Source organism: Nelumbo nucifera, chromosome 1 (genome assembly GCF_055504915.1).
Source record: "Nelumbo nucifera cultivar China Antique chromosome 1, China Antique-T2T, whole genome shotgun sequence".
NCBI classification, from domain to species: Eukaryota; Viridiplantae; Streptophyta; class Magnoliopsida; order Proteales; family Nelumbonaceae; genus Nelumbo; species Nelumbo nucifera.
The window spans coordinates 156,792,069-156,804,483 of record NC_142649.1 but is presented as its reverse complement, the minus strand read 5'-3'; the positions used below and the strand labels follow the sequence as shown (position 1 = coordinate 156,804,483).

The 12,415-nt window shown below is 37.1% G+C and overlaps 1 protein-coding gene across 4 annotated transcripts; it reads right to left on the bottom strand.

Moving 5' to 3' along the window:
* Positions 1 to 6,899: 6,899 nt before the first annotated feature.
* On the bottom strand, positions 6,900 to 11,729 carry LOC104602778 (uncharacterized). 4 transcript variants are annotated; one of them, XM_088894873.1, is made up of 4 exons: positions 11,223 to 11,729; positions 10,948 to 11,033; positions 8,076 to 9,891; positions 6,900 to 7,327 (listed from the first exon to the last, which is right to left on the bottom strand). In XM_088894873.1, exons 3-4 carry the CDS (start codon positions 9,858 to 9,860, stop codon positions 7,127 to 7,129), a joined length of 1,986 nt encoding a protein of 661 aa, XP_088750999.1. In that variant the 5' UTR covers positions 9,861 to 9,891; positions 10,948 to 11,033; positions 11,223 to 11,729; the 3' UTR covers positions 6,900 to 7,126. The 4 variants fall into 4 exon arrangements, with proteins under 4 accessions (XP_088750999.1, XP_010264893.2, XP_010264891.2 ...); XM_010266591.3 differs by having other exon boundaries at positions 8,076 to 9,833; positions 11,223 to 11,361; XM_010266589.3 differs by having other exon boundaries at positions 10,948 to 11,729.
* Between the last annotated feature and the right edge of the window lie 686 nt (positions 11,730 to 12,415).

Genomic DNA, 12,415 nt, shown 5'->3' with positions numbered 1-12,415 from the left:
ACCCTTTTGGGGCTAGAGAAGGGAGGAGCAGTAGAGAGACCTGAGAAGCATTTATTGCCTCTGTAGAACTCCATTTACTTGAAATCCCAAAGCACTTTGAATCTTAGACTTCAAACTCACCTCCCATATTTTTAGATGGAATAATTTGCAACTAAAAGCACTCTCCCAGCTCAAGAACCCATTCAAGCTTCATTCTAACTCATTCCAACTATTGGAAAACCTTTGTCAAGGTCATGCACACGAGAGGTATGCTTATCACTCTCTCATTTACTTAGATTTGAAATCTTTATGTTTTTTCTCTCAGTGCTGGGTTGTTTGAAGTTTTGAAACATTGGATAACTTGCGTTCTCAACTTCTTCTAAACTAAGAATAAAGGCAAAGATGTGAGGGTCTTAGGGAAATTAGCACCTAAGGCCCGATAACAACACCTCAAAATGGTTTCAAGGGAAGTTATGAGCATTTTTCTCTAAATTTTAGAAATTCTTAAATCCATTTTACTAGATTTTTTGTTAGAAATTGAGCCTACACCATTCCCATATTGGGTTTCTACAATAGCTTGGAGAGAAGGGTGCCTAACACCTTCCCTCACCTAATCCTTGGGAACCTGAAATCTCTTGGTTAGGTGCCTTTCCGGGTGGAGAAGGGAGTCACTATCAAAGGAATGAAACTCGAGTTTTCAAAATTGAAATGAAGGCCAATTTCCTCTAAAAAAAGGTTGGTGACTCCATCTTTTGAGCTGGCCATGAGCTTCCCGAAGCTCACAATGAGTCACATGGAAAAGCTGGCTATGTTTTGAGTACAAAAAATGAACCACTAATAAAACAATGGTTATGGCTCTGTGTGATTCAAAAATAGACAATGATAGACAATAAAACAACTATGATGATTCAAAACCAATATTTTTATTTTCAATAAGAGATGGTATGATTTTGAAACACAACCACCTTTTTATTGAACCAAGGGAAGGATACCCCCTTAGGTAGGGGTGAGCAAAAAAAAAAAAAAATATGGAACATCGAACCGACCAAAATTGAATTGAAAAATAGGTTAACCGATCTGGTCGGTTTGATATTCTTAAAAACCAAAAATTTTGGTTTGATTTGGTTAACCTTATAAAAAAATTGGCGGTTAACCGAACCGACCAGTATATATACAATAATATATTATTTTTATTTTTATTTTTAATTAAAATCGAATAGACCTGGGTGCGCGCCACACGCTTGTGGCTTGTCCGTTTTTCAATTTTTACCTTTCCTGATTTCCCACTTTCAAAATCAATTTTACATGGGTCAAAACTTTCAAATTTCCCCTTTCCCAAATCTCAACAGGCTGGTGCATGTGCAAATATAGAAATAAGAAATGAATGCAAAGATATCATACTCGCGTTTTCACTTTTTCAGTTGCACGAGCTTCAACCTTTTTAGTTTTTTGAGTGAATAAACTTGGGCACACCTTTTTAGTTTTCCCCTTCTTCAAAAATCGAAACTTAAAGTATTAAACCAGTAAACTTAAAGTCTTAAACTAGTGAATAAACTTGGGCGCGCCTATTGTTTCTCCTTTCTGAGTTTCTCAACTTCCTCTTTCTCACTCTTTTAGTCTTGTCTCTTCATTTTCTGACTCTTTCCCAATCCCCAGTTTTTCCTCTGGCACCGATCATCACCAGTTTTTCCCTATCTCTTTCTCTCCCTTAGTCTCTGCCTCACTTGCCTGTCATCTTTGTCTCCGTCACGCAAACCATCAAGTAGACAAGCACGTAGTAACAGTGCAACATTGGCCGCTGCCTCGCCAGCAAGAACCAAACTAACTTAACCAGCCCTAGCTACAATAACCAACCAAGACGTCGGTTGCCACCTCGACTCCACTAGGACTGTCATGCTTGTTCAAATATTTTTTCCCTTTTTTTCTTAATTTTGAGTGCAAAAAAAACCAAAAGACTGAACCGTGGTTAACCGGTGGACCGGTTAATTGATTGCATCAATTCGGTTCAGAGTTAAAAAAAAATCGATTTGATCGGTTCGGTTAAAAAACCCATGGTTTCGTTAACCGAACCATGAGCACCCCTACCCTTAGGTTGTGTGTAGAATCTTGATGTTGCATTTAAATTTTGATTCTACAAATGCTACATAGATGATTTAGTTTTAATGTACAAAAAAGAAAACAAAACAAATGGACACACCACGTATTTTCATGGAGTTATATGCATGGGAGCATCAAAGGAATCATAAAAAACGATGATCTTGTATTTGGGGGGAATTCTCACTTATTGCCCTTTGTGGTGCAATAATACTTTAGTGTTTGACGTTATGATAAACTATCATCCAATGTTATTTTATGCCAAAATATGACAATTTCTTCTTTGTTTCTCAATGTAATAATTAAGTTCAAATATTGCAACTTAAAACACCATCAAACCAAATGCCAACTTAAATATATGGGTTGGGTAGTGGCAACCCAATGACCAACTACACTATCTCAATTTATAGACTTCCAATTTTGTTGGATATACGAGGCACTCCAGATTTAGTACAAATGTAGCATGTACAAATGGGCTACATAACCCACTCAAAAGTGAATGTGCTACTTTTCTATACGATTGGTATCTTTATGGATGATTGACATGTTTTCTCTTGAATGGGTTATGTAGAGGGTGCAATCATACTGAGTCAAATTGAACTTCTACATGTTTTGGTTTGGTTCAACTAAAATATTATTAAGCTTGAATTTAAGTTTGAGTTTGATTCAAACCCTATTTCTTGGTTCAAGCTTAATTTGATTAAATATTTGATGAACTTGAGTTTGACTTCAATACTTGAAAATGAACATATTTTTATATTTTATAAATGCATATGTGATGTATTTTTTATAATATATAGTATATTCTTATATTATATATAGAATGTAAAAATATATTTTACATAAAAATATAAATTTTCAAAATATATATTACACAATATATTTTTATATTCTATAATGTATGTATGTATGTATGCATATGTTAATCGAGCAAGACTTGTGAGCTTTTAAGCCCAACTTTTTATTGGATGAGCTTAGATTCAAATAATTAGTCAAACTTACATCGAGATTCAAATTCAAGCCCAAATTACTCAATTAGAGCTCAGTTCGATTGTAAGAGGCTGAATAATGAACTTATTACTATGTATGGAATGACTCCCTATACGAATGTAATGGTCCCAAATAAAAACAAATGAAACTAGATGTATAAACATTACATTTTACAATAAAAGAGGCACATGAATTGTGTGGTCATAATTATATTATCAGTTTAATTTGAAAAACATTTAGGGGGCATTCTTTTTTTGGATTTGGAGAGGGGGGAAAGTTGGTCAATGGGATTTTGGTTCCCATTGACCAAGAATCCCATGTTTTTTTTTTTTTTCAGCTTTATGTGGGGATTAAGGGAAGTTTATTTTCTTGGCTATCATTTATCTAGAAAAGTGATACCCATCTCCTAGGTGGGTAAATAACTTTCCCACGTAGGGAGAAAGTTGCCAACACTTGAATGGGATGAAAACGCCCTTTTTAATAATGGATCTCTATGACTAAAATGGTCATTGTCTTATTTACCTGAGAAATAAAGGAACATGGGAAAAACTTACCCAGGTAATTGCATTTACCTGGGTAAGTAACTTACCAAAAAGCGAACGGGGCCTTAGGGGGCGTTCTTTTTTTGGATTTTGAGAGGGGGAAAGTTGGTCAATGGGATTTTGGTTCCCATTGACCAAGAAACCCATTTTCGTTTTTCACATTTATGTAGAGACCAAGGAAAGTTTATTTTCCTGGGTAAATGATACCCATCTCCTAGGTGGGTAAATAACTTTCCCACCCGGGGAAAAGTTGTCAACACTTGAATGAGACAAAAATGCCCCTTTTAATAATTAAATTTTATGGCTAAAATGGTCATTGCCTTAATTACATAGGAAATAAAAGAACATGGGTAAATGCACTTACCTAGATAAGTCTTTTTTAGAAAACACTTACCTAGGTGAGTGTATTTACCCGGATAAATAATTTACCGAAAAGCGAACAGGGCCTTAGGTGTTTAGGGGTGTACTTGAACAGTTGAACATTATACTTTATCCCACTCAGTCTCTTATTTATCTTTCTAATTGAAAGAATATTGTTTGTAATTACTCTTTTACCCCACGTGTCATGCACATGAAGTTTTAAAACAGCCCAAATTGTTCTCCCCCAGACGGCCAAAGCTTTCTCATTTAATTAGGTAAGGTATGTACTACTCTTGTTGGTGATTAAATTTATAACATGACATGTCTATGGGAACCACCAAACTTATAAGCAACAAAGTAAAAGTAGACTAGGTGTGTAACTTGGACGGGCTTGGGTAGATAAATTGTTAAAATTTTAAAAGGCCCATCCGAAAACGCATGACTGATAAAGTATAAATTCTTCAAGTTGAGTTAGGCTAACACGCGTTTAGGTTGGATTTTATCTATTCAGTGGGTTATTAATGGATTGACAGGTTAAATGGACGGATTGAAGCTTAACCCAAATCCAAACTGCACATTGCCAGTTTTCCACCACTGACAAGAGTAACCGAGTTTGGATTGCTAAACCATTTCCACCTCTCTTCCTACTAACCCAATTACATAACCACACCTGCATCTCTCACTCTGCGATGATTATAATGAAAATTCAAGCACTCCTTGCTTTACCTCTTTTGCATTTTATTATCTATTTTCTCGTTTAAATCCTAAATCCACCATCTCTAGAGCTTGCTCAAATCTTTGTATTTTATCGCCAAACAAGTACTCATCACTGGTTTTAATTCATGGAGAAATGTTTTCAATGCATGGCTGGATGTGCTGTAAGGTAGGGGTGAGGAGGAATCTGTGATGAGGAAATTCACAGATTCATAGTTCATCTCCAAACCCAGGAGGCATCACGATTAGATTCCAAATCTCCAATACAACCAGTTAGAGATTCCACCAACTAAGCCACCATCATTAGGTCTTCTTGGTTGTGTATTTATTTTTGTTTTGTTTTCAAAACCGAAACCAAAAACATGTTTTTGAATTTCAAGGGTTACAAAAAACATGTTTTGATATGATTATTTAATATTATGTTTTACAAGTCGTATAACTTTTACACTACAAAATTTATTTTTGTTTTAAAAACCATTATATTATTAGTTTTAAAAACATGTATTATTTTTTGAAACAAAACAAACATGTTTTTGCCTTTCAAAACAAAAAAAAGAGTTCAAGAACATGTTTTTCTTTTTGCTGATGTGGCTACTCAAAAATAAATGAAAACAAAAACATTCATTTACAGAACACCCTATAAAATAGTACCACAAACATAAAAGGTAATAAGGATTTCCACAAAGAAAAGTTTCCAAAAACCAAATTCTACACAATGTTCTTTTCATTGTAGAGCTTAGGATTCAACCAAAACCATTTACTTATTAGGGTTTCAAAACAATCTGGATCAGCAACATCTCATTGATTAACATTATTCATTACTTGTCTTCTCAATTCTGTTGGATTAGTCTATTACAAGTGATTAAACTTCTTAATGCAGGTCAGTCCAATGCTTATTATTCTGTTGGATTAGTCTATTTTTATTATTGGTTTGAAAATTTGAATTTCCCCCATTCCAACCAAACAGAAACAGCCGCTACAAGCCATAACATCACGTGTGCAACTCACAGGTCTCTGCTCATAAAAGATGCACCAAAAGATGTGTTTTATACGGATCTCTTATAAGAGTAGCATATAGACCAGTGATCCTGGTACCATCATAAATGTGTTTGTATGTTAGCCTAAATGAGACAAAGATTCTAAATACATTTCAGCATTAATTGTACTATAACCATTGGATCACATGCAACATGAAGAGGACCCTATCCAAAGATTTTTAACCACATATTTTGAAGATCATTGTCCTTGCAATTTCAATTTTCAACCATCTGAACCGGATCAACCAACCAGAAAGCCATAGAATGATTGTCCAATGCATGTTACTGTTAAAATTTTTCATCCAAAAGTCTTGTACCTCTGGATGATTCTTCCAAATTATCAGAACCTTCAATTGTTGAAATCTATTTCTCCCTTTTTTTACTAAGAGAAAATGCTTTTTACCCCAAGATGACAAGATCCAAGTACCTTTTACACGGGAATCGCCAACCACTGGCTGGGCCAATATGGCCTATTCTGTTGGAACTTCAAGCAGCACCGACCAAAGTTTTTCTGGAAAGCAGTGCATGGATCATAGCTTGCCATATAACAAATTTAATCCTCCTTCACAGTGGGGATGATGTTTTCTATCTTTGGCTGCATTTTCTTATCACATTTTAGAAAGAAAACTTTATTTCCTGCCCCTTGTTTTGATGAAAAATGACAAAGAAAACAGTATTTTCACAGTAAAAGAAACATACATACAACTCAAATATTTCAACCTGAAAATTTTGTATCCGTTTTACTTGACTTGCTTGTTGATGATCTCATTCTTCAACATTCACAACCATAAAGCCTCTAATTAAACCAAGAGCTTCAGATGATATCATCATCATCATCATCTAAGCCTTGTCCCAACTAATATGGGATCAGCTACACGAATCCTTTTGCCATTCTGTTCCGTTCAGTGCCACATCCATTGTTAAACTATGGGTGCTTAAAATTAATTTTTATTACTTCTACCCAAGTTCTTTTCTGTCTGCTCCTATCTCTTCTAGATCCTTCAACTATATATAAACAAACAGAATTGCCTTCAAACCCTGACACTAGATATTAAAGTTAGGAAAAGAACCAAACCCATCTCAACAGCTCAACAAATGAGACCCCTATTAATCCATCTTGAATTTGATTTGCAATCTATATCTTGTCTTATTGGAGCATACCAAATTACTACACCTAAAAACATTGTGGTCTCTTCTTAAATTTTCATCTCAGATATATATTGTTTTATCAAATACAAGTAAAAGCTGTTGTTTCAACCATCCAGCACTGAGATGAAATACACGATTGGGAAGGGAACCAGAAGTACTAACTATTATAAGAAAAACAATCATGTTAATCGTGTACAAATAACCTCTCTTTTTTGGCCTTCTGTACTGCTGTATTATGTTGTTACTAAGAAGGAGAAACGATTATGAAAATGAAATTGTCAATCCTGATACTTGCTGCTTCAACTTCTGTACATTTTTGGGACATAGAGTGGGACTCTGAGAATGGATAATTGCCACTCCTATAGAGAGAGATTGGAGAGCTGACATAGTTGATTGGAAATGAATACAATAGAGATCATCATGAATAGTCACCATTCTCATTGTGGGACCTTGCTTTGTACCCTGCCAAATAGAGATCAGTTCATGGTCAGCTGCATGTTCTGTGCTTACAGAGTATGGAACACCAGAAGATAATATACGTTGGCATAAAAAAAGGTAGGGGTAATTTGAGATCAGTCCACCTCGAAATTCATAATGCAACGTCAGTTTGGGTCAGTGTCAAGGTGGGGAAGGGGAAAGATTCCAAATTCACGGGCAGGATGCTATTTATAGGGGGTGGGGATAAATACATTTTGAGAATTAATTTATGAATTCTGAGGTGGAGTGGACTGTAAAAAGGACAAAAAGATATGCATACTTGACTATCACAAATTAATAAATACTTGGCTATTTCCAGGATAAAAGAGATAGTGAAATTTGAATATCAAAGGAGAAAATAAGGGCCATTACCCAGTGTTGGTCCTGGCCATCCAGGGTGTTGGGAGGGTTGGATCAGATATAAACCTAACCTCTGGTATTTTTGGAACAAAATGGCTCTCTCAGATGCAAACCCATTTTCACCAAGCAATAGCCCATCCCTAAGGCTCTCATTTATCATCTTTGATCAAAATGAGAGGGATGCACAGAGCTCAGCTCTTCCCACTTCTTAAAAAGAACAATTCCATTTTACAAAGTCCACACTTAGCATCCACAAGGACATTTTGTATATGCTAATTTGTTGACTTTTGTAGCTTAAAACTGTTATTAAAACCATCAAGTAATTTAAAGGTCATATATAAAACCAAAGTAAAAGAATAGAAGACTGACAGACCTGCATAAATAGATTCAATGATTTGCATTCCCCTTGTGCACCTCCTTGTGAAACCTCTTCCATGCTTGTTCTGCTATTGAGTACTGTGAGAGGGCAGCCTATATCCCAGCCACCACAATCGCAGTCTCCACCAGATCTCCATCTCTCACTAAGACTAGAAGGGCCACCATTTCTTGTCCTAGGACCACCATGAATTCCTGCTGGAAGTAGAACATGCATACTTGAACAATTGGTTTTCTTTTGCAAGAAACTATCTGGGCAGCATTCTGAAGAAACAGATGCTTCTACCGAAGTATTAATCTGCTGAGATCTATTTTTTTTGAGAAATTTCAAGCCCCAACCTCCGACCATTGCCTCTTCACAATCATCTTGGGTATAGCCTCTCACAACAATGGCAGCCAACTCAAAATTCGGCAAAAGATGGCTTTGTAGCAGGTTAGCTCTACTTGATGCATTAAGCTTGCTGAACATATCTTGGCATGGCTCCCAAGCAAAATCCTCAAGTATGGAGCTTGGCACACCGAATTTGGTGGAAGATCTGTCCCTGGAAGGATGGTTTGTCCCCAATACATCAACAACCCTCTTTGGAAACTTGCTGTTTCTCTTGCGAGGAGAGGTTGAAATTTGCATCTCCCCAAAATGGTTTTCATTAGCACCAAACAAGACAAACTCGGTCTCTATGAGTTTTGAATTGTTCGAGCAAATACTGAAAGAACTGGAAACCTTCATCTTACCAACAAGATCTGACACACTACAAGTCACCTGTTCCTTTGGACCATCCGTTCTTGAATGGAATGTGTACATATAATCCAGAGACTTGTCATCTGATGATTCAACAACCCACAGGTTTGCTACATAAACCTCCCTTTGATCCTCTACTGAGAACACAAAATATGGAACTCCACTTTTCCATGTGCAATGAAGCATTCCCTGAGAAATGGTGTCACAAGCAGATGGAGAAGACTGATCTGAACATGTTGAGTTTGAACTTGAGACAGAAATAAGCCTCTTATGAGCTTCTGATCTATATCCATGATTTCCTTGAGGTTCTGTCTCCCTATCAAGGTTCTGTGATGAACTAATACTTAAGCTTGAAGGAGAACTCATGAAACTAGGACATTTCTTTCCCTTAATTCCAATTGAACCTGCTTTCTTTATGTTGGTGTCATGATCTAGGGCACCTAAATTATAAGATAATGGATTCTCTAAGATGTTCCTCATATTGTTGTTCTCTATGGCACCTACAATCCACTGTCCCACAGAGCTTATAATTACATTCCTTTGTCCAGCTAGCGATGGGCATTCAATAACAAAATCATCCATTGCAGTTGTATTTCTTCTTCTACTTTTAATCGATTCTGACCCATCAAACAAAATCTCCATTTTAGAGGAACTCAAATTCACAGAAATATTGTATGGGGCTACACTATAGTCGGAGGCTCTAACTACAAAATCCAAGCTATGCTGGAGTTGTTTTTTGTTGAGACTTTGAGAATGTATTTGCTTTAGGATCTTAAAATCAGAAGCTTGTCGCCTTTGAAGGAATGATTGCTGAATGCATCTTCCTCCTGAGTATGATTGCTTAACTTCCGATGTAAACTTCTGCTGTGGCTTCACCCTTTCTAGAGAGCATTCATGGCTAGGTTCAATGAACTTCAAACTACTTCGTTCTGCTGACTTTATGCCATTTTCATATCTAAATGGAGAGTCTTCCTTCCCTTGTTCATCTTTCCGTGAACTGACAGAGCTTTCGTCCATCTTGAGATCCAACCAAACAACACACATGCAAGTGGCGTAAATATGCTGAAACCTTAAACTGGAAAATAAGATGCAATTTCAGCACTAATCCACCGTGAAAACAAAGTAATCCACAAGTAAAAAATTTTCGCCTCAGATTCTTAACGAAATTTGTCTCCTCAAAAAGAAACTGGAAAGGAGAAAGCCAGAAAGGTCCGTACTCAGTACAAGTTGGTGACGAGAATGGATTAGGCTGGTTTACCAGAGGCCTGAAGCCATAAAATTTGTTTTACACCTTTTCTACATCAAAAGGAATTGCAGCCAGAAGGGGAAAATGTAAAGTTTGTTTTCAACCCCTTTTCATAAGAGGTTCTAGTTTTTACTGTCAAGTTAAGAACTTACGTTTTCATTGTGATAAGGCTCGGTTTGCATGAACAGAATTTGAAATTTAGAACCAAGAAAAGCGATTGCTTGAACAATATTCACATGCTGTCCTGCCAACAAACAGGACATCTAGAGATCGTTTTTTCTTCTTATCTTTATGCTCATCAAGGACACGAGCAAGGACAGAGGAGTAACCAAAGATTCTGGGAATAGGTTTTTCTGGGAACGAAATAGAATCAAATCACAGTAATGGTGTAGCAAAAAAGTTTTTCTTGGATACCAAAAGAACTGTTATGAAGAAGAAATACTTATAGAAATTTCGAAGTTCTGTCCATCAAACAAAACAGAGATTTCGAGCTGCAATTTACAGGGAAATCGAATTTAACTAACCACTGAAGAGGGAAAGAGGTGAAACAGAGGAAAAATAAAATTCCCACTTGGATGAAACAAAAACTAGTTCCTAACCAGAATTGTCATCATCAATGAAAAAATGTTAAAAAGCCCGCAATTACGAATTCAAAAGAACGGAATCGCATACTTCCACATAGATAAAACAATCAAAAGAAGAATCGCATACTTCCATTACGAATTCAAATTTTCTGAGGAAAATGTTCCAAAGAAAAAGAAAAAAAGAAAGAAAGAGAGAAAACCCATCTCTCGGACGCATTTAAAAGATACCAACAATTCAAATCAACCAACAGAAGACAAAGTAGTAAAAGATACTGCAAAGAATATTCTATCTTTTTCTCACCTCAAGAACCGCCATCCATCATACAAACTCGATCTCAGTTAAACCACAGGAAGACATCGATTCCCAACATCGCGACCGCTTCCATGCTTTTACTCAGAGCGAAAGAGAGAATTAAAACAAAAAAGCAGAGCAAAAGAAAAGGGAGAAAGGAGGAAACACGTAATAATAAGCTGCCAAACTCTCCTTTCTTCTTGTTTAGAAAGCGTTACAGAGGATTATAATTATATACACACGAAATAGCGAAAGAGGATTAAAAATCGGTTGAGGAAACTGACTGAAAGAAAGTGCTTTGTCCGCGTAAGAGCGATGAAATGAGTTCGTAAGCCACGTTTTTGCAACTTTTTAGCTTCTCTCTCTGTTACCCACTTCTTTTGCTCAAAGAAAAATTAAGGAAAAAAAGCGAAAGAGGCGAGGAAAAAAGAACGGAAGAGACTCGAAATGAGGGTATGGTGGGACCCTCTTACATCTAGTTCTCCTGGAAGAACCCCAAAGAACTTCAAACGATTGGATTCAACAAAGGAGGAAGGCCAGGTTCGGGGAAGATTAGACTACAGTGACAGGGCGAGACAGAATAAACAGATGGAAAGAGAAAGGCAGAGAGTGTATGCGAGCTGGTGCACACGATAGTCACTTCCCCGTCCTCCTGCTACCAGCACCACCATCCATGGCTGCATCAACGACTTCACTGCAACTGCAACTGCAACTGATGCAGACGTTCACTTCCTCCCCTGTTCGCTTATCAGAAGAATTGCTAAATTCGGACACACGGATCGTTGGTTTACGAGCATTATTTCTCGGTTCCCTTTTATTTATTACTGTATTTATTTTACTGGTTTATTTATGGACCGAGCGGCGGCTGGCGGTTCATTGTAAGCCTTTGGCTTTCGTTAAAATTACAGTAATACCCCCATGGTCTCTCTCTTCGTGCGTGGCGTGCGTGTCAAATGAGAGAGGTGGTGTTTGACGTTTTCTTGCTTTTCGTCGGAAATGACAATAATCTCCTGGAGATACGTGCCCAGCTGTCCATTCGTCTCCTCTGCTGGACAAGTTGTCCATGTGAACCGTTTTTACTTTTTCGACATTTTGGATAGGATCCGCGATCTGAACTCTAACCCGACGACATGACTGAATTGACAACGGACGCTGCAGCCTGCACTGCAGGCTTCTTCCTAGTCGGATATTAGAATTTAGAATTCCCCTCCCTCAGGAGTCGGGAATCAGAATAGATCCGTTGTTGGAAATTTGGAATTATTTATTTCATTATCGGAGCGGGTCTGCTAGTCGGATCGTTCAGGGAGCTTCCCTAGACCTAGACGATACAAAATCTTCCACGTGGCAATCTAATTCCAACATTGGGCACATGGCCAATGTTGGAGGCCCTACACTCTTAGAAACAATTCAGACTTGTCACCTCATCCCTCTGGCAGAAAAATTACCAAATGAAGAAGAACAATTTCAAGTGGGCTAT

Coding starts and splice junctions, on each gene's coding strand:
- LOC104602778 (XM_010266589.3), bottom strand. CDS start 9,860: ATGTGTGTTGTTTGGTTGGATCTCAAGATGGACGAAAGCTCTGTCAGT. Junction 7,328..8,075: donor CATTGAATCTATTTATGCAG/GTCTGTCAGTCT, acceptor TCTATTTGGCAG/GGTACAAAGCAAGGTCCCAC.